Below are 22,678 nucleotides of genomic sequence, written 5' to 3'. Positions count from 1 at the left end.
CCCAAACAGAGATTGAGGGCAGTACAAATATAATCTGTAGAGAGCAACATTCTATCTTCCAATGTGGCATCCCTGCTCAAAAGACGTTTCGCACTGGCAATGGCCTGTTATACAGGAACAGAAGTGAACAGGGAAACCACATCAAAGGAGACCATAACCTCGCTCTCAGAAATAATAAAATCTTTAATAATACGCAGAAAATGCATACTACTGGAAACGGTGTAAACAGTTTTCCCAACAAGGGGGTGCTAATAACTTGGCAACACATTTAGAAAGTTCATACTTGGTGTATGACAACAAGACACAATGGGCCATAAAGGAACATCAGGTTTATGGATCTCTGGAAGTCCATAAAACTGCGGGAGTTGACAACCTGTCGCATGAAGCTTCCAGGGGACGTTCTTGGTAATCTTATTGGTTAAAAACCAAGAATGCACAAGTTTATTAACTTTGGATTCCAACTTCTCCAACACTTTCACAGGGGAGTCTTTCACAGTTTCATAAAAGTTAATAACTATCACTCTCTGGTGTCGTTATGTTGACGATATTTTTGCAATTGTACCCTGGGGATCAGAATCTGGTGACAGGCAATTCTCTGTCGCCCGTCATTCAGTTTACGATTGAACTAGAGGTTGATAATATCCTGGGCGCCTCCATAGCCAGGTGGGCAGGAGCAGCAGTGCGTAGCACACGCTTCTTGATTAGACTGGGGTTTGAGCCCATGACCACTAAATTTAGGGAAAGGTCAGGGAATGACCACCGCATATCCCCGGAGCAATATGGCCTTAGTTACTAATGCTCCTAAAAACCAAATAACAAACAAACGATAATACCGTTCCTTTTTTGGATGTGTTAGTCTAACGCGTGGATTCGTGTTTAGTAACTTCCGTTTTTAGGAGGCCAATGTGTGCAGGCCAATTTACCAATTATGGCTCTGCGCACGCCCCTGGTCATTTACGTAGCACCGAGCATACATTGTTCTCCCGCACTTGGATGCATTCTAGTTCGATTGGTGACAGGCAATTGGAGATTTCAAAAATTAGGGCAGAGCTTTCAAATTGTGGCTATCCACCTCATGTTCTAGATAGATGTGAACTTCAGGCTCAGGAATTTGTTACAAAATCTAACCCGCCTCGTGCCAATCAATTTATTTTTTTTTTTTGTTTTTGGTTGGTTTTTAGGAGCATTAGCAACTAAGGCCATATTGCTCCGGGATATGCGGTGGTCATTCCTTGACCTTTCCGCATCCTCCGTATTTGGTGGTGACGGGCTCGAACCCCGGTCTAATCAAGAAGCGTGTGCTGCGCATTGCTGCTCCTTCCCACCTGGCTACGGAGGTGCCAATCAATTTATCTCTACCGCCTACATTCCCTATTATCCAGGTGTATCGGAACATCTTGTTAGGATTTTATGTCTCCATCATATACGATGCGTGCAATTTCTGGGGAGGAAATTCAATCCATTATTTCTAAGGTGAAAACACCTGTTCCTCCTTTCCTACGGAGTGGTTCCGTATACCGTATTACCTGTCCGGATTGTGTGTGGGGGGGGGGGGTGTTATGTAGGTGAGTCTGGTAGAAGATTGAAAGATCGGGTTTCTGAACATGAGGTGGCTCTGCGAACCACTAATTTTGAACGTTCCGCAGTCGCCGAACATTATTGGGTTGAGCAGCACAATCTTGATCCCCAACAGGATATTGAAATCGTTGACTATTCACGTGATTACCACCAGCGCTCATGGCTTGAAGCACTACACATAGCCACTAATAATAGTACTATGAATCAGACGAGGGGAGTACATTTACACCCTATTATAGAATGTACTATATTGCAGTGCGATAATCGCTGGCGATCATCACGTGTACGTAATTCTGCTTTAACGACACCAGACTCATGATACATGATCATGCCCCACTAACTTGTGCTATTGTAACCATTAATATATACTGAATTACACCAGTCACAGACTAACTGATGAAGAGGCACTTCGCTTCGAAAGCTACTATATATTTTAACGCTTTTATTTTATTTCTGTTTTATCTCATGTATACAGTAAACCCCTGCTATTCGCGGGGGTTATGTTCCTGAGAAATTCCACAAATACCGAAAACGCAAATACTGAGTTATGGCTCCCATAGTAATAAAGGGGTTCCGTTCCAAAGTATGAAATTTATAAGAAAAACTAGTCTAAAATTTTGTCTATGTATGTATTATATGTACCTTCATAATATGACTATGTACATAGACAATACATAGTGAAATGTAAGCATAAGGCATCGAAATGAAAATAAGAAACAATTTAATATTAAATGTAATATTTATTAGAAATTTCAAACAAAGCTTTCAATCCAGCTCCGTTGCTATAGCTAAAAAACTTATCCCTTCCAGTTCTATCACCAGTTTTGCTAAAGTGTTGATAAAGGTGTTTTGCCTTTTCACGAATGATGAGTGAACTTAAGGGAATTTTATTTTGAGTTCGGTCTTCTATCCACAGATTTAAAGCTTGTTCCATTTTTTCTAATTTAATATCATGAGTTACAGAGGAAATTTTTGAAACAATTAGCGCCTTTTCATGGGCACTACGGCAGATTTTTATCTTCCGATTTCTCGATTGATCGTACCGTTGACTTATTGATTTTATAATGTTTTTCCACTGACAAGAAACTTTCCCCATTAGAAATTGTCTAATAACTGAATTTTACTCGCTAATGTCATCACCTTCTTTGATCTTCCCACAATTTCCCTTGTTATTTGTAGCCATATTTTTGTAGGGGTTAGAAAAGAATTTGTCTACAATAAAGTCACTTTCTTCTGTTAACACACTTGAAAAAGTCTGTTTACACTAACACACTGCAAAACGATAGATTTTTCACTTTTGTAAGCATATAAATTTATTCAATTTAAGCATATAAATTAAAAGCAAACGACAAAACCTTCCATGACAAGCGCATAGCACATACTGAACAAGGATTAGCAAAAAACATCCATGCTCGCGATTTTGTCACCCCTCTCCCCCACCCACTGAGCACTGTTTTTACCAGGAAAGATAATTTTAGCCATGCCCATGTTTTTTTATGGCGGAAAATGTTCACGGAGATTTAAAATTCACATTTTTTTTTAGGTTTCATTTTATATTAAATCAGCGACCGCGAATACAGATACCACGAATAGCGGGGGTTTACTGTATATTATATTTTTATGTTAATAAATTTATTTTAACCAGTTAGTCGGTCATCGCAAGAAACTTTGATGAAGCTTCCATCTGTCGTTGTAGAAGTTAATAGCTTAAATAAATTCAAGGAAGAAGTGGATAAACTTTTGCAGTGAATGGATGGGTGAAATGGGAAGGTGTTTTTTTTTTTTTTTTTTTTTTGGCTGATGCTGTATAAGCTTGCTTTTTTTGCAACATATGCCTCTACTAATGCTAAGTCTAACATACACACTATTTGACAGATTACATGCCTAACATTGTACACACTGTTGACCTTGATATGTTAAGCTCATTACTGAAATGTATGGATTTCTCTGGACTTTTTGTAAAACTTCCTCAAACCAGCCCCACTTTTTTTTTGGCCACCACCTTTGCTAGGATGATTGCACAAACAGGCATCCTTTCTGAATTTTCTGCATCATTAGAGAACTGGGGGTCTACTCAGTCTGCAGTTTCTTTTTTAAACTGTGTTCAAAATTTAGGTATAACTGTGGTAGAATACTACAGCTCATTGAACCAAAGTGCACATTGAGCCTTTTGGGATTGATAAATGCTACCACGATTAGAGGTTTGCTGCCATCTACTGCAAGCTCACTTTTCTATTTGGTGGATAAAAACTTGAAGATATCCTCTATTACTTGGAAATGGTTTCTGCTGGGAAGGTTAAGTACTTTATAATGAATGTTTGATGCAGCACTACTTATGTTGAGAAAGGCAGCAGATGCTGCCGAAAGCTTCAGTTTTACAGTAATATGGGTTTAATGCTTTTAATGTGTAATATTTTTGTTATTTTTATATTTTTAATATATTCATATGATTTATTGTATTTTAAATTATATTATATTTTACAGTCGATTTTATGTATTTTATTTGTAATTTAATTTTATTTATGTTTATAAAGTTATAATTGGTCAGAGTTGGCATCATCAATTATGGACTTATTCACACAGTAATGTTTTAGTTTTTTAAAGGAGGTTTGTAGATACTTATGTTTGTAGACACAGAAAATCTTCATGTTACTGGTCAAAATTATCTATATACAGCCCACTGATCGAGGGTTTTTTTTTTTTTTTTTTTATTCTGTAAACAGCATTTCTCACTTTGACAAATTTATTGCCTTACTTAGTGATGAGCAACCATGGAACTATATCAGACAGCCCAAACTTATTTTGGCTGTCTGATATAGTTCTACTGCTGCTATCCATTACAGAGAAGATGGCAATACTTCCACTATTGCCATCTTCTCTGTAAGTAATCCATCATCACATCACTAATTATAATACTATAATTAGTATTATTGTAGTGATGTTGACCTTTTCTGGCCTTCATTGCAAGTGCCTGCTGATCAACAAAAATGCACATGCATGTCAATTACCCTTGAAAGTGTTCCATGTAGGGAGGTTGAAAATACCAAAATAACACCCATGAAAGTGTCCAGGTCTATATTAGAGTGCCTGTTTTGGAGAAGTCATATAATAACCAATTTCTAATACTTCTATCCAGGACCCAAGCTTGAGTGTCTACAACAAGAAGTGTCCCTTTTAGAAGGGTATCCGTTAAGGGAAGTTTCTCTGTAATACTTGAAAAACATCAGTCTGTTAAAGTTATTATGTGCAAGTAAAAGGCAAGTAATGGCTTATGTGATTAGATTAAAACCTAAAGTATTCCCTGATACAATATGTATAGAGTGAATACTGGATTAGTTTCTGTGCTGAATTTATTATTTATTTGAAAGCGATTTTTACTATTTGTGGGTAATTTAAATTTAAGATGTTCATTAACAAGATAACTAAGTTAAAGAGTGGTAATTGTATTAATAAATTACTAATAAATAAAACCCGAAACGTCTTGCAACTTCAAAGTCATTAGCATTATATAATGATACATTGAAAGTTGGCAACAGTGGATGTATTTTATGAGTTTATTTTTATTAATTTTTTTATTTTTTATTTATGTTTATGTTTCTTTTTTAACCTTTTAGTACCCACCCTATTCACCCAGTCTCTCTAGTTCCCGATCCACCAGTCCCTATAATTCACTCAATAGACAGGTTGGTTTTGTTCATAAGCTATGAATTATTATTATAAAAATTTTATTTTATGATTTAAATCATTAACAATTTGTTTTCTATCTTATTGATATACAGGAACTTGGCCAGCTATTAGAAATACATCTGTCAATGTTTTTATGTGAAAATTGATGGTAAGAATGAGAGAAAGAAGACTTTTTCTATTGGAGACTTTTCCACCTAGCACCGTTCTGAATTGTTTGTTGTTTTTATTTTCATAAGTGTATTTTTCGTGTCATATGCCAAATCAAAAATCAATACAATTTTTGCCCATCGCTTAGGGTTTTTTTTTTTTTTTTTTACAAATAGTCATGGAATTTTGTATAATTCCTGGAATGCTTTTATGTTTGATGTGACAGCTTGTGCTGTCTTAATGCTCAGGCATCAAACCAATCCTTTCAGAGTAGTTGCCAAAAGAGAGCATTTCTTGGTTCCATTGCAAAAATGAGTGATTTCTGGGTAGAAAAACCAACAAATCTTAAAGTATTGTGAAAAGTTAGGCAAAAGTGCAGGTGAAACGATGGAAGCGTTTGACAGAAATGATATTAGTATTTGATGCAACAGTGAAAAAGGCAAGGTTTTTGATAAGCACTTTCTCGGGGGAGGGTGATCTGGAAGTGATGAAAGAAGTGGTCATCTGAAAGCCAACCAGCTGGTGAAGAATGGAAAGAGTGCAGACTTTTCTTCTGTCAGTCAGACCTATAGCTGTATGAACGATGGCAGAGGAATTAAAATTTGACATTTAAACTGGGAGAAAGATTTTCGCAAAGGTTTGGGCATGAAGAAAGTGTCAGTAAGGATGGTGCTGTGAATTTTGCCTGATAAAAGGAAACAACATCACTTGATGAATTAGGCAGTTGAAACAAACCTTTACTTCAAAATATGATGCCTCCGTAGCCAGGTGGGCAGGAGAAGCAGTGCGTAGCACACGCTTCTTGATTAGACTGGGGTTCAAGCTTGTGACCACCAAATACAGAGGATGTGGAAAGGTCAGGAATTGACCACTGCATATCCCTGGAGCAATATGGCCTTAGTTGCTAATGCTCCTAAAAAGCCAAATAACAAACAAACTTCAAAATACTTTTCATAGCTGAACTTCTATAAAATACTAATAATATCTTCACTGTTTCACTTACATTTGTGCTTAACTTTGGACAAAATTTGATGATTTGTTGATCTAACCAGTGAGCAATTATTTTTTCAGTGAGAGAAATGCTGTTACTGTCAGTGTGACTACTTTAAAGGACTGGCACAATTGTTTTACTACTGCAGCATCAGCAAGTCCAAATGTGTTCGAACACATCCATATTTATCTTATAACACTTGGGCAATCCAGCTGAACTAAAAAACATTCCAGAAATTTTATTGTCACACCTCATATATCTGTATAGGGCTTTGACGCTATATATTTTAATGTACAGACACTGTAAAAAAAGTTTTGCAAAGAATGCACTTTTTGCAGTGATACTCTGCAAGTTAGAGGATTTTTATGAAATTAAAAGCTAAGTTTCAAATATCACCAGAAGGAATCACCAATGCATAAAGTGGATGTATGCATTGGCGATTCCTTCTGTAAAAGCTAATTGTAAATTAGAATGTCCACATTCCAATAGTGAGCATAGGATGGTATTACCAAGCTCACAACAGAACTTATCCATAGGAATTGTTACAATTTCTTGGCATGTGGCATCTTTCAATTTCAGTAATGATGATGGAAACATTAGATCACCTGCGGTTTGTGTGTGAACACTGGGTTTTTAAAACAAAATTCAAAGTTTTATGTGACACAACTCAACTTTATTTTTATTTTTATACAGATATATTTAGATCACCTGCAGTAGATCTGGGTGGGTTGGGAGTACATTCATGTTGACACTGTCTGCCTAGTAAATTGGGAATATAGCCAAATATTGATGTGTGCAATTGCTGTGTAAGGAATTTTTCCTTTTTTTTTTTTTTTTTTTTTTTTCAAATCAACCAGACTAGTCAGGATAGTCTAAGTCAGTGGTACCCAAACTACTGAGACCTTCAAAACTCAAAACAAGTTTGTGGACTCCTATGTATATATATACATGCATATGTCTCTCTCTCTCTCTCTCTCTCTCTCTCTCTCTCTCTCTCTCTCTGTGTGTGTGTGTGTGTGTGTGTGTGTGTGTGTGTGTGTGTGTGTGTGTGTGTGTGTGTGTGTGTGTGTGTGTGTGTGTGTGTGTGTGTGTGTGTGTGTGTGTGTGTGTGTGTGTGAACACTGGGTTTTTAAAACAAAATTCAAAGTTTTATGTGACACAACTCAACTTTATTCTTATTTTTATACAGATATATAATAAAAACTTTATTTATCATCAATTTACTATACATAAATTGAATAATTTTAAATATGTATACAGTTATATCGAAAATAAGTATTGTTCTATAACATAATTCATCATGATTCTATCAGTATATTTTTTAAGAAAAGAAACACATATTACTTGATACCTTCTGAACGTTTCGCGGACTCCCTGGAACTGGTGTACGGACCCCAGTTTGGCAAATGCTAGTCTAAGTGATATTGACGTTCCACCTCTTACATTTATCTTTATCTCGCATTTATTATGAAATATCTATAATGCAACATTACTTACTCAATTCTTGTATTATGGCTTGATCAATAGAGGCATGGTGATTAATGGCAGAAGAAGAATCACCTCTTAATCTGTCTCCTTTAACATAAATTTTTGTAACAGTGCTCCCTCTGAGTGATAAAAAAAAAAAATTTTTTTTTGGACCTAAATAAAGTTCTGATTCCATAAAAAAAATCACTAACTTTTAGAGTATTTTTGTGAAACCACATCCTCTTTGGCTATTGGTTCTCACATAATGGTTTACACTGATTGGCATCAATTTCCTCCCTGAAATAATTTCAACATATTCTCATAGGAAATATGTTCAAAAACTCAGATATGTGCTTAAAAAGTTGTCAAATATTGTAGTTTGTTTGTTTGTTATTTGGTTTTTAGGAGCATTAGCAACTAAGGCTATATTGCTCCGGGGATATGCGGTGGTTATTTCCTGACCTTTCCGCATCCTCCGTATTTGGTGGGCACGGGCTCAAACCCCAGTCTAATCAAGAAGTGTGTGCTACGCACTGCTGCTCCTGCCCACCTACAGAGGTGCCGAATATTGTAGGTTAATGATTGAAAACCAAGATATGTCATTAAAGCTTTATTATTATTATTATTAGCCATATGTGCAAGGAAGCCTGAGGCTTATGCTGCACCAGCCAAAAAAAAAAAAAAACAAAATTCCCAACTTACCCAGAGAGAGAGAGAGAGAGAGAAATAAAGGAAATCACCAAGAAAGAGAAGAATGATGATATATAGCTCAGGACCCTGGGTGTGCCAAGCCCATACTCACCAGATGTGAGCCCTTGGGGTCTTGTATATGGTGCAAGGAAGCCCGAGGCTTATAATGAACTAGCCAAAAAAAAAAAAAAAATTCTGTGTTACCCTGAGAGAGAGAGAGAGAGAGAGAGAGAGAGGTAGCTTTCCTACATTCCCGTTTAGACTTTTTTCCTGAAACCTTGGGAGCAGTCTCCGATGAACATGGTGAAAGGTTTCACCAAGATATTTCTCAAGTGGAAGAAAGATACCAGGGAAAATGGAGTCCAAATATGTTGGCAGACTACTTGTTTGTTATTTGGTTTTTTTTAAGCATTAGCAACTAAGGCCATATTGCTCCGGGATATGCGGTGGTCATTCCCTGACCTTTCCACATCTTCCATATTTGGTGGTCACGGGCTCGAACCCCGGTCTAATCAAGAAGCATGTGCTACGCACTGCTGCTCCTTCTCACCTGGCTACGGAGGCACCTAGGCAGATTACTGTTGGAATCTCGTACGGGAGACACCATTGGAAGATTATAAAGGGCAAAATATGACAAAATAAGTTTTTCATTGTGATAAACATTTTTGTAAAGAGATTAAGGTTATAGACCCATTGTTCAATATTTAGTATTGTATGTAACAATTTCTTAAAATGTATGAAATCTTTTTTACTAGAAACATTTTGACTTCAATCCCTTCTCCCTTAAAATTGATGGGTGTTACAGCAATATGATTGCCATATTTGAATTGAGCAATGTCAAATGTACAAGAATCACCCTGAATTTTATTTTAATAGGGAGCAAAAAGTTTTCTTTTTTTTTTTTTTTTTTTTGTGCCAACCAGTGATTTATTAATTTTTTGCCAAACTGTTAGAACATCTTGTATAGTAACGAATGGGCCTGGAGTACTGGGGTCCATAGTTTATAATATACGTAAGTTAGTTATAATCCAGTTTAATACAAATATATACTAACAAAATCAGTAGCTTTCGAGACGCGTGTCTCTTTGTCAACTGACAAATTAAATACAAAAATACAATGAGCTGAGTGAGGCACGTTAATCATGCGTCATTGTTGTTGCACGGACGTGCGCTGCTTTCTACACCACTGATCATCCAGCAATAAAATGGTTGTCTCTAGGATGGGATGTAGACATATGCCTTTCTGGCGATTTAATGCCTTTGGATTGTTTACTATGTTGAGTGACTCTAGCCATAGGCGGTGGCGAAAATGTCATGAGTGGTCTACTATTTCAAAGTCGCGTTTGGGGTCAAGATCGTGGTTGGTGGCCCAAAAATGTTCCGCGACCGCGGACTGGTCAGTTTCGGCAAGCCGGATTGCTCTGTCGTGCTCCGTGAGGCGATCCTGGAGACGCCTTGATGTTTCTCCTATGTAGCAACTGTTACAGTCTCTACAAGTGATGCGATATACCACATTGCTGCGTAAGACAGGTGTGACAGGGGTCTTCACGCTGGAGACAAGTGAACGTAGGTTCCTGCAGGGTAATTGCACACATTTGATGTTGTAACTTCTAAGGACCTTCGAGATCCGTCCTGACACGCCTGGACGGATTTCGAATGGATAACGCCTGGATTTTGTTAGTATATATTTGTATTAAACTGGATTATAACTAACTTACGTATATTATCTTGTATATTTTTATAGTTTTATGCCTTTTGTTATGTTCTTTTTTTTATTCCTTCCTTTCTATTATGTTTTTTTTCCTTCCTTTCTTTTATATATATTTTTTGTTCTTCCTTCCTGATATGGTTTTTTTGCCTTCCTTTCTATTATGTTTTTTTTTACAACCTTTTTTCAATATAAATTTCAGACTTCTACTAATATGACTTCAATAGGGTGCATTACTTTGACATATTTGGCTGTATATGTGGCAGCAGTGTTTGAAAGAAACAGACCATTACAGACTTTGTCAGAAAAGTTTACAAGGTCTATTCAAAAGTCTATTCAAGGTATTCCACCCACTTCTCCAATGATATACAAGTGTTCTGCTACTTCTGGAGCAATGTTGGAAGTCATCAACTGTGAGTTTGTTGAGTTCTGCAGTTACAATTTATGGGCTAGCTGGAATGTTATTAAATCTTTGTCCTTTCAGTTCCATATTCACTTGACCCCAATCAAGGAAATATGGCAGATTGAATACTATTTTATGAATGAATTTTGGGCTAAAAATTCTTGAATTGAGAATGTGGGCAGGAGCATTGTTATGGTAGAGAAACAATCTACTATTTTAAAACCACTGGCTGCGTCATTTTCACACTTGAAGTTCTAAATGCAATTTGGAAATCCTGTGGTCTGGCATATGCCTAAGAACCATGGGATAATTGTTATTTCTGTTCATGTTATATAGTGTTATAATACTATAAATCAAAATGTTAGTTGGCCAGTCCTCTTGCCAGATAAATCGACTGACATTTGGCATGCCAGTATTTGAATCTGCTGAGAGATTCTAGAGTTTTGAGATCTAGGCTTTAAATCAAGAATTTGGCTTGAAGCCCTTCAAACATTTTTCTGGTACATCTTTTTGCAGATACTTAATTCATGACACTCCACAATGCTCTAGTAACTAATATTCATGAAATACTGGCTAAGCAACTGAAAATCAATTTATTTGACATGTGTATTGATTATTTAATATTTTAATTGTGGTTTTATTGTGTAATTGCTATTTCAAATACCTCAAGATATATTTATATTATTTTTCTTTTTATAGCTCATTTCATATTATAATTATTTTCCTATAGATCATTTTGCTTACTTGAAAAAAACATGAAACTCTTGAAATTTTTGAAAAGGTTTGGTATTAAGAGAAGTGTATATGGAAGCTTTAAAGTTTTCTGCATGATGCATTATCAGTAGTATGGTTACACAAAAGGGCCATGTCTTTTTGCGTAAGTGGTACTGCAGAGCACAAGAGAATGTCAGTTCTAGGCCAACTCCTGGTTCTAAAAATATTCTTTGTGAAAAGCTGGCTGGCCCATTCAGAATGCTGTTACCTTTACGCTACATAAAACAGCTTGATAAAGCATTGAATAAGAATTATGACTGCCCAACTGTAGCAGATTTCCAGCTCTTACCTATATAAAATTAAAGGAGCCTCAGACATCGATCAGGTAATTAGCAGTGAATGAACCAAGTTAAAAGAAGCATGGACTGTTAATAGAGGTGTTGTTTGTAACTTACAAAATGAGGTGTTAAAAACATGCCAATTGAATTTCAAAAAGTTCATTTTAAGTGTGAACTTATAAGATTTGCTTATTTGATTTCCATTTGGACTGGTTTTTTTTCCAGAAAATCTTGATAGTTTTGGTGAAGAATAAGGAAAAATATTTCATCAGGGTATAAAAAAATGGAAAAGAGATATTAAGAAAAATGGAATGTTAAAATGCTAATTATTTACTGCTGGTGAGACAGAAAAGAGAGTCTTGCAGCAGAACATAAAAAAATAAACATACCAAAAAAGTGTAGATTTAAGTGTATATAAACTAATGCCATTAATAAAAATATTCTCCTAAATACATGTACAACTTTATGCCTTATATGGGCACTTCCGTAGCCAGGTGGGCAGGAGCAGTAGTGTATAGCACATGCTTCTTGATTAGACCGGAGTTCGAGCCCATGCCCACCAAATACGGAGGATGCGGAAAGGTCAGGGAATGACCACCGCATATCCCCGGAGCAATATGGCCTTAGTTGCTAATGCTCCTAAAAACCGAATAACAAACAAAACATGCCTTACATGAAAATTTAAATAGAGATTAAAATTTGAAACATTTCCAATTTCGAAATTAGAAATGTGTAAAATCTGTAATAAAATAAACATAATCACATTTATACAAATAAATAAATAAAATACATATAACCATGTATAGGAAAATGCATTTTTAAATCAGAGAAAATCCTTAGTGCAATGGAAAAAAATGTTATCTTTGAAATCAGTAGTTAGAAGTATAGAAAGGGGCTCACATCTGGTGAGTATGGGCTTGGCGCGCCCAGGGTCTTGAGCTGGATATCATCATTCTTCTCTTTCTTGGTGATTTCCTTCTATTTCTGACTCTCTCTCTCTCTCTCTCTCTCTCTCTCTCTCAGGGGTAACTCAGAATATTTTTTTTTTTTTTTTTTGGCTGATGCAGCAAAACTCTTAGGCTTCCTTGCACCATATGGCTAATAATAATAATAATAATAATAATAATGTAGAATTAAAAAAAAAGGATTTGCAGACTAGTGTTGTTTAAAGTTAAGCCACAAAATTATTTATATTACCTTTTTGAGCAGCATTTAGAAAAGTATTGTTGAGAATTTTCTTTGCAGTGATGGCCAGATTTAGTGGATATTACATTTCCACTTAGCATTCTGTTCTCATTTCAAGCCTTTATTTTGAACAGTGGGAGCTGGCTATAAATTACCACTGAGCCATGGCACTGCCACATCAAAACTGAAAATATAAAAGTTAATACCTTTTTGTATTTATTACTGATATATATTTATTTTGTTTATTACTGATTTCTATTTATTTTGTATTTATAATATCTGATGTTATAAATGATTAAATCAAACAGTTGTATTGCTTCAGCCAACAGAACAAAGTCATAAAGTCATATACCACTCTAAAATTGCTTCTCATTGCTTGCATATAGCAAATAACCCACATGCAAATAGCAATGTTTTGGAATGCTTCACCTATTGACCTAAAATATGATTAATTGTACCAGAGCAAAATTGGCCCCTGTTTCTGGTCTCATGTGCTTTTGTTATTACCTATTAACTGCCCACTGAAAGAAAATAAGTTAATTCCATGTGTGACAATAAATGAGTAAGTATTGCAATATGTAATGATCTCACCCTGCAAAATATCACTTTTGAGCACATTAAATTCATGGACACTAAAGCATTCAAAAATGATTGTATTTCTAAATGCTTAATGCATTCACATCAACACATTTCATAAAGTTTTATTAATAAAAGCATTTATTCTTCTCTGTAATAGTTACTAATACAAAAGTGAATAATTTCTTGCAAAATATAGTTCAATTAATATGAAAAACAGTTACGTTTACAATATTACAACAGTATCAACAAGTCAAACAACAAAACTGCTAATAAAGTAGTGGCCACTAGGGTTAAATCTACATTACATTTTATAGAATGCATTTTTGGTAAGGTTCTTTTTAAATCAAGCTAACATGTAAAATTCAAAAAAGGAAACATCTAAACATAATACTCTGTTCATTTTTATCCAGTCTTCTTTTTTGAGTACTTTCAAAAGTTTTAGCATAAGTCCTTCTTATACAGTAAAGAACATTTCTTTGGGGAACACTTTGAAACACAGATTTTTGAATCTAAATTTGTCAGAAGATGAAGTGAGATGCAGAGTTAAGCAAGTTCTTATCTTATCTCTGTCTTTTATTTAACATCAATACTGTAAAAAGCAAACTTTATTCTTCACATTTTCCATTGAGTTACTTGATCAAGATATGAACTTTAATGTGGAAGAATGTTAGTATTGCTATTCAAAGCTATGTAGAAATTCATTATTGCATATCACATAGAAAAATCACCACTTTTTCTGTCAAAACATAATTAACAGTTTTAAGAATAGCTTGTAATTTTAAAAGTAAACACAAGCAGAGGTGAAAGTGATTCTTGTGTTGCTTCTGTTGGGACCTATAATATCCTGGAAAGTGAGGTGGCAGAGAGGTCCTGATGTTATCCCTTTGTACAAGGCCTTGGTTAGGCTTCATCTTGAGTATTGTATACAGGTCTGGAGGCCTCACTTTAGGAAGGATGTAGATCTGTTGGAACAGGTGCAGAAAAGGCAGATTGGTGAAGGGAATAAAAGGGTATCCTTACCTAGAAAGGCTTCAGTTCTGCAAATTGCAGTTTCTGGCACCTACCGGGTGATCTGATTAAGGTGTTTAAGGCCTTGAATGGATTGAGCTTTGGTTGCAGGATGGATGTGTGGAAGTTTGCCTTCAGCCAGTGGGTGATTGATTGTTGGAACAGGTGTCCATCTGTTGTTGTGGAAGTGGACTGTTTAAATAAATTCAAAGAAGAACTAGAAAAATTCTTGAAGGGTATGAATGGGAGAAGTGTGTAGTGTTTTTTTTTTTTTTTTTGGCTGATGCTATATGAGCTTGCTTTCTTGCATCATTTACCCTTACTACTTCTACTCATGGGTTTACTAGGAGCACAGGTACATGTATACTTGCTTATACACTAATGTTGAAGTATAGTAAATAATGATGCACTTGATATATTGGTTAAGTCACAAAATGTGGATATTTGTAGGTATATTGGAAACAAGTTGTAAGGGATTCAGAATTTGAATATGGGGGACTACAGTGTGTAGAGGAAGGACACTGTATTGTGTATTGGTCAAAGTTTCCTTCAACTCTTTCTGATATCTCTCACATAATGATACTTTAAACGAGTAAGAGATTACCTCAATATTTGCGTACAATGCTTCCAATCAATGCTCTCCAAATGTAACAAATAAAAATAAAATAAAATAAATTGATAAAATAATTTAATGAATTCTTTCACTCAGAGAGATATGACTGATTCAACGTGCAACAGAATCGGAAAGCTGAGAGACCCCACCCGACCCCGAAACACATCAAACCAACTCAGCAAGACCAGGAGTGTGAGAAGATATTGTGTCACAATTAATAATTAAAATCGGAAAACCATTTAAGAGAATAAATGATTAAAATCACAATTAAAAATTAAAATCACGATTAAAAATTTGGATGAATGCACAAATTAAACAAAATCCACGGCCTTGAACTTCCTTAAGCAGACAATGCTTTTTGACTGATCGCCATGTTGACAGGACGGAATCGCGAAGTGTGTGTATGTGTTAGGTTCTTAAATGGAGAGATTATTGGACTTTTTTATGCATGCATGAAAAAATCCAGAAACCCGAAATTAGGTAAGGATGTTACACATTGATAGAATTGTTGTGAAGTTTCATTTCAAGGGTTTCAGCGAGCAATAATTTTATGTAATTATGTTGTATGCTTAAAATTTTCACTTCAATGAATAGGAACACGTGACCTTCATTGATGGCATGAAAGGCCACGGTTGCGCGTGATGTACAGACCGAAGCAGCGTATTGCTTCACACGTAATTCTAAAGTACAAAGAGTTGAACCTTCATACAATAAATCGAAGGTGGTGGTGGGGAAACAAATACTCTGTTTATGGCATATCCTTCACTCACTTGGGCATGATGAGGGGCTGGCTATTGCATTAGCATTAGTAGAGGCATATGATGCAGCAAGCTTATGCAGCATCAGTCAGGGAAAAAAAAAAAAAAAAAACACTCCCATTTCACCCCTCCATTTGTTCCAAATACCTGTCTAGCTCAGGTTTAAATTTATTCAGGCTATCAACTTCCACAACAAGGGATGGAAGTCTGTTCCACCAACCAACTACCCGCTAGCTAAAGGCAAACTTCCGCACATCTATCCTGCATCTGTCTTTCCTCAATTTGAATTTATGCCCTCTCAGGTGATTATTCTGAGCAAGAGGAAGAATCCCATCAGCATTGAGCATGCTCAAACCATTCAAGGCTTTATACACCTTAATCAGATCATCTCGAAGGTGCCTAGTCTCCAGACACTGTAATTTGCAAAATTTAAGCCTTTCTTTGTAAGAGCAACTCTTTGTTCCATTCACTAATCTTGTTGCCCTTCTCTGTACTCATTCCAGCAGCTCTACATCCTTCTTAAAATGAGGCCTCCAGACCTGTATACAGTACTCAAGGTGTGGCCTGACCATTGCCTTATACAAGGGAATAATCACCTCCTTATCCCTACTAGAAAAATTCTTGTATATCATTGACAAGACACCATGAGCTACTCTTGCAGCCCCATCTGCACTGCTCAGAGAAGTTCATATCTGCCTGCACAATTACCCCCAGGTCCTTTTCATTCTCTATCACTGTCAGTGTAGTACCACAGAGTTGATACATTGCTCTGGGGTTGCTGTTTCCCATATGTAGTACTTTATATTTGTCAATGTTAAACTTTATTTTCCATGTCTCAGCCCATCTGCTCAACCTTTCTACATTCTTTTGCAGTAGCATACTGTTGTTAGTGTCCTTAACTACACTGCCAATCTTCATATCATCTGAAAACTTGGACATTAAGCTTGATATACCATGATCAGTATCATTTATAAATACAGAAAACAACAATGGACCTAACACAGAATCTTCAGAGACTCCCCTAATAACATTAGTCCATGATGCGCAGTGTCCATTGATTACCACTCTCTGTCTTCTGCCACTCAACCATCCCATTATCCATAGCAGCAATTTGCCTTCAATGCCACACTGCTCCAATTTGTTCAGCAGACTTCCATGTGCAACAGTATCAAAAGCCTTTCTAAGTTCCAAATATATGATATCAAAGTTATTCCCTGCATCCAGTTCCTTTGTGACCACATCTTAGTATCAAATCAAATTGGCCAGGCAAGACTTTTCCTTAACAAAACCATGCTGGGTCCGAGCTATAACTGAAGTCTTGTCTAGATGATCCTGCAGTGCTTCTTTAACCAGTGACTCCATTAATTTTCCTGGAAAAGAAGTTAAACTCACAGGTCTATAATTACTTGTGTCAGCCTTTGATCCTCCTTTGTGAATTGCGGTCGCACTTGCACATCTCCAGTCCATGGGTACCTCCCCTGAGTCCAAAGAAGCTCTCATAATTATGGCTAAGGGTTTGCTTACTTCCTTTGTTAGGCGCCTCCAGGTGGGAAGGAGCAGTAGTGCGTAGCACATGCTTCTTGATTAGACCGGGGTTCAAGCCCGTCACCACCAAATACGGAGGATGCGGAAAGGTCAGGGAATGACCGCCGCATATCCTGGAGCAATATGGCCTTAGTTGCTAATGCTCCTTAAAATCAAAAAACAAACAAACTTCCTTTGCTGCCTCCTTTAATATAACTTGATAGATCCCGTCCACCCCGGGTGCCTTTTTTATGTTTATCTTCAATAATTTCTCCTCCACTTTCCTCTCAATTATTACAAAATCATTTAGCTTACTGCCAGAGTTTAATTCACCTCTGGCATTCCCCTCCCTGAATAACTCCTCATGGGTGAATGTTGATGCAAAATATTCATTTAGTTTGTTAGCTACTTGAGCACATCAACAGTTGAACCATCAATATCAAATGGACCAATCTGATTCATCCCTTTCCTTCTAGAGTTTACATAGGTAAAGAACTCTTTGCTGTTTTTCTTTGCATCCTTTCCCAAAGATTTCTCATACTCTGCCTTTGCCTGCTTAATCTCCTTTGGTTACAGTCCAGCTTATATTTATCATAGGCTTCCATATCACCCATTATTTTATATGTATCCCATGCATTTTTCTTCTCTGTCATATGTCTCATTACTTCATCTAACATCCATTTAGGCCTAAACCTTGAACAATATGTATTAGTTGGTATGTAAAGCCAAGTAGCTTCCAAGATAAATTCTTTGAATGCTTCCCATTTTGAATATGCTGTTGGTAACATCATTCAGTTGGTCCCACCGTATAGAATTTAAATACTGCCTCAGACCACTGTAGTCCCCTTAATGAAAGCAAAAACCCTTCCCTTTGCCCCTGATGGTAGTTACCTCTTTGAGTAAATCCCACTTCAGCACACTGTGATCACTGCCACCTAGTGGTTCCTTTATCTGCTGATTCTTAATGCATGAAGACTCATTATTCATAATCAGATCAAGAGTATATCATTATACATGCTGATATAGAAAGCAATCATCCAATAAATCCACAAAAGCCTTTCTAGTGTGTGAGTGTACCACCCACAAATTCCAGTCAATATCTCAAAATTAAAATCTCTCATTATAAGACTGATTTACTGGCCCACTCTATTTCCCTGTACAGTTTCTTATTATAGTCATTAGGCCTATAACACACTCCTACTCTCAATTTTGATCTCCCAGTGTTTGTGTCCCACCAAACTGACTCGACACTGCACTGTCCAGCAATGTCGACTGGCTTCACTCCCTTGGATTTTATTATTTCTTAACTAATAGCATAACCTCTCCTCCCTTCCTACCCTGTCTATCCTTTCTGTAGACATTGTACTCCCCAAATTCCAGTTCTGCATTCCTTATATCTGTCTGACACAACGTCTCTGAAATCCCCACAATATCTGCCTTTGATGTTTTGAGCAATACCTGAAAGTCATCAAATTTATTTACTAAACTCCTAGCGTTGGTATACACACAAGTATACATGCACCTGTTCCTATTCTTAGCTACCCGAACACAACCCATGTGTTTACTTGTACCGCAGTGACTCCCAGCAGTCTCTGAAATACTCTGCATTTTGTTTTCCAGGCTGCTGCTCATTCCAACAGAAGCAGTGCAAGAATCACTTTCACCTCTGCCAGTGGCTACTATTAATCTATTAGTCCTTGTATCCTCCCCCAAGCTATCTGTTTTCCGACCCACCTAACACTGCCTCGATAGCATCAGCAAATGTTCTTGCACTCTTACTATTTAAGAGTATCCTATCCCTGTAGAAGCAGTCTCTCCTGTTAACAAGTACAGACCAGGCTGAAAAAAATTTGGCCCATTGAGCCTTGCACAGTCTTTCCAGGGCTGAATTGATCGACAAGGCTATCATCATATACCCCCTCCTATCTTGTCTGGGCAGAGTTGCAGACACTTTCAATTTCAACCCTAATTCACGGCTTTTCTTCAACAGTGACCTGTACTTGTTAAGTAATTCCGCCGGTCTCCTACTCTTAATATCATTATTGCCAACGTGTACAACAATATCACCTTTTGTGCCCTTAAAAGATGATATCCGCTCTACAATATCATCAACCTTTGCCCCTGTCAGACATACCCTGATCCTGTTCCACCTATCCTTTTTACATACTATGTTTCCCGTTTCCCCTGCCAATAGAGTCACCAACAACAGCTTTTTCGATCATAAAGTTTCTTGTCTGTTGTGTTGACGATCTAATGTTTCACTGTTTCTCTTGCTTGTTTGAGAGTTACTTTGAATATCATGGTTCGAGAACGAGTGAAGCCTGTGCGGACGTACATTTTTGCCGCTCCTGGAACAGAGAAGTTTTTTCTGATTTATTTTCTGTTTTATTAGCTTAAATTGGCATATTAATTTATTTTCTAGGGTAGTTTTATATTCTTATTTATGATACTTAGATTAAAGTAACTTAGATAGAGATTTTGTAGGTATTACTTAATATCGGAAAGGGTATCAAATCCACATGTTTACCGTTCGTAAATAGCCACCATTGTTACGCGATACAAAATATCTCGAAATAGATACCATAAGCTTAGTATAGTATAGTATAGTATAGTACAGTACATAAAATTGTCAATTAATCAGATAATTAATCTTGTTGAACTTCATTGTCAATTAAATTGTACTTTTAACTATGTGTATAACGACTTGGGTTACGTAACATAAATAATTAGTAAAAAATAAATAATTAATACTTAACTTGATACGGAAGTTATATAAAGGGATTTAGTAGATAACACTCGATACTGAAACATAAATATAGCGTTATAACTGTGTTGAGATATAAGTTTAGGGTTTCAATTTTGTACTGAAATTGAAATTTTATTGAAATTAAGTCGAAATCGTGACTCTGACCAGAGCAGCAAAGCAAAAGGCTCAAGCTATTGGGAATGCTGTGGCTCAGGGGAGAACTGAGGGGGGCAGTTGCCCTCTGAATCACAGCCTATTAAAATGCACTACTTCTTGATGTTTGTGGAGCAGTCAGGTACGGGACATGATACTGCCATGGGGGATGTCTTTGTGTGTGCACGATGCAAGGAGTGTAAGGAAATCAGGCGACAACTCAGCACTGTTATGGGCCTATATGAGAGCTTGAAGGACAGGGTGGATGCCCTCGAAGGATTAAAAGTGAGGGGCCCATCGAGCTCTCAGCTGCCCACACCAATGCCAGAGCTTGCACTTGTTCATCACGCAACACAACGGCAGCCCCCACGGCAGAATGCGCTGGTCCCAAAGGAACTAGTAGTTGTTGGTGACTCTGTTGTCAGGGAAATGGGAAACATGCTTTGTAAAAAGGATAGGTGGAACAGGACCAGGGTATGTCTGCCAGGGGCAAAGGTTGATGACATTGTAGAGCGGATATCATCTTTTAAGGGCACAAAAGGTGATATAATTGTACACGTTGGCACTAAAGATATTAAGAGTAGGAGACCGGCGGAATTACTTAACAAGTACAGGTCACTGTTGAAAAAAAGCCGTGAATTAGGGTTGAATTTGAAAGTGTCTGCAATTCTGCCCAGACACGATAGGAGGGAGTATATGATGAGAGCCCTGTCGATCAATTCGGCCCTGGAAGGATTGTGCAGGGCTCAATGGGTAGAATTTTTTTCAGCCTGGTCTGTACTTGTTAACAGGAGAGACTGCTTCTGCAGGGATGTGATACACTTAAATAGAAAGGGTGCAAGAATGTTTGCTGATGCTATCGAGGCAGTGCTAGGTGGGTCGGAAAACTGCCAGTTTGGGAGGATACAAGGACTAACAGATTAACAGTAGCCACTGGCAGAGGTGAAAGTGATTCTTGCACTGCTTCTATTGGAATGAGCCACAGCCTGGAAAATAAGATGCAGGATATTTCAGAGACTGCTGGGAATCATTGGGGTACAAATAAACACATAGGTTGTGTTAGGGTAGCTAAGAAAAAGAACAGGTGCATGTATACTTGCGTGTACACCAATGCTAGGAGTTTAGTAAATAAATTTGATGACTTTCAGGTATTGCTCAAAACATCAAAGGCAGATATTGTGGGGATTTCAGAGACGTTGTGTCAGACAGATATAACGAATGGAGAACTGGAATTTGGGGAGTACAATGTCTACAGAAAGGATAGACAGGGTAGGAAGGGAGGAGGGGTTATGCTATTAGTTAAGAAATAATAAAATCCAAGGAAGTGAAGCCAGTCGACATTACTGGACAGTGCAGTGTCGAGTCAGTTTGGTGTGACGTAAGCACTGGGAGATCAAAATTGAGAGTAGGAGTGTGCTATAGGCCTAATGACTCTGATGAGTATAATAAGAAACTGTACAGGGAAATAGAGTGGGCCAGTAAAGCAAGGCTTTTGTGGATTTATTGGATGACTGTTTTCTACATGACTGTTTTTTTTTCAATTTTGATATCATATACTTGGATTTCAGGAAAGCTTTTGACACTGTTGCGCATGGAAGACTACTGTACAAATTGGAGCAGAATGGTATTAAGGGTAAGTTGCTACAATGGATAAAAGGATGGTTAAGTGGGAGAAGACAGAGGGTGGTAATCAATGGGTGCTGCTCTTCGTGGACTAATGTTATTAGTGGAGTCCCACAGGGTTCGGTGTTGGGTCCACTGTTGTTTTGTGTATTTATCAATGATATTGATGAAGGTATATCAGGCTTAATGTCGAAGTTTGCAGATGACACAAAGGTTGGCAGGGTTGTTAAAGACAGTAATGGCAGTGTGCTACTGCAACAGGATCTAGATAATTTGGGCAGATGGGGTAAGAAGTGGCAACTGAAGTTCAACCTTGACAAATGCAAAGTACTGCATATGGGTAGAAGTAACCCCAGAGAAACGTACCAACTGTGTGGTACTACACTTAAGGTGGTAGAAAATGAAAAAGACCTGGGAGTAATTGTGCAGTCAGATATGAAGTTTTCTGAGCAGTGCAGACAGGCTGCTAGGGCAGGTCATGGGGTTTTGTCAATGATATATAGGAATTTTGCTAGCAGGGAAAAGGAGGTGATTGTCCCTCTGTATAAGGCAATGGTCAGGCCACGCCTTGAGTACTGCGTACAGGTCTGGAGGCCTCATTCTAGGAAGGATGTATATTTACTTGAGCGTATACAGAGAAGGGCAACAAGATTGGTGAGGGGAATGAAGGGATCCTCTTACCAAGAGAGGCTTAAGTTCTGCAAATTGCAGTGGCTGGAGACTAGGCACCTGCGCGGTGATCTGATTGAGGTCTATAAGGCCTTGA

At 37.2% G+C, this 22,678-nt stretch overlaps 1 protein-coding gene across 2 annotated transcripts in view; it reads left to right on the top strand.

Moving 5' to 3' along the window:
* LOC150085662 (actin-binding LIM protein 2-like) overlaps positions 1-22,678 on the top strand; it is a 579,562-nt gene that overhangs the window by 343,026 nt on the left and 213,858 nt on the right. The window contains exon 9 of one of the 2 annotated variants that reach the window (XM_090374166.1): positions 5,193-5,261. The exons of the other annotated variant lie outside the window; for it this stretch is intronic. Coding sequence (XP_090230292.1) covers positions 5,193-5,261 — 69 coding nt within the window. The remainder of the gene's footprint in view (positions 1-5,192; positions 5,262-22,678) is intronic. 2 annotated transcript variants of the gene reach the window in all.

This window comes from Mastigoproctus giganteus, chromosome 5, assembly GCF_048544385.1.
Source record: "Mastigoproctus giganteus isolate SK-2022 chromosome 5, ASM4854438v1, whole genome shotgun sequence".
In the NCBI taxonomy this organism is placed as follows: domain Eukaryota; kingdom Metazoa; phylum Arthropoda; class Arachnida; order Uropygi; family Thelyphonidae; genus Mastigoproctus; species Mastigoproctus giganteus.
Note: the sequence above shows the minus strand (reverse complement) of the source record. Positions and strands in the feature narration are given on the sequence as shown.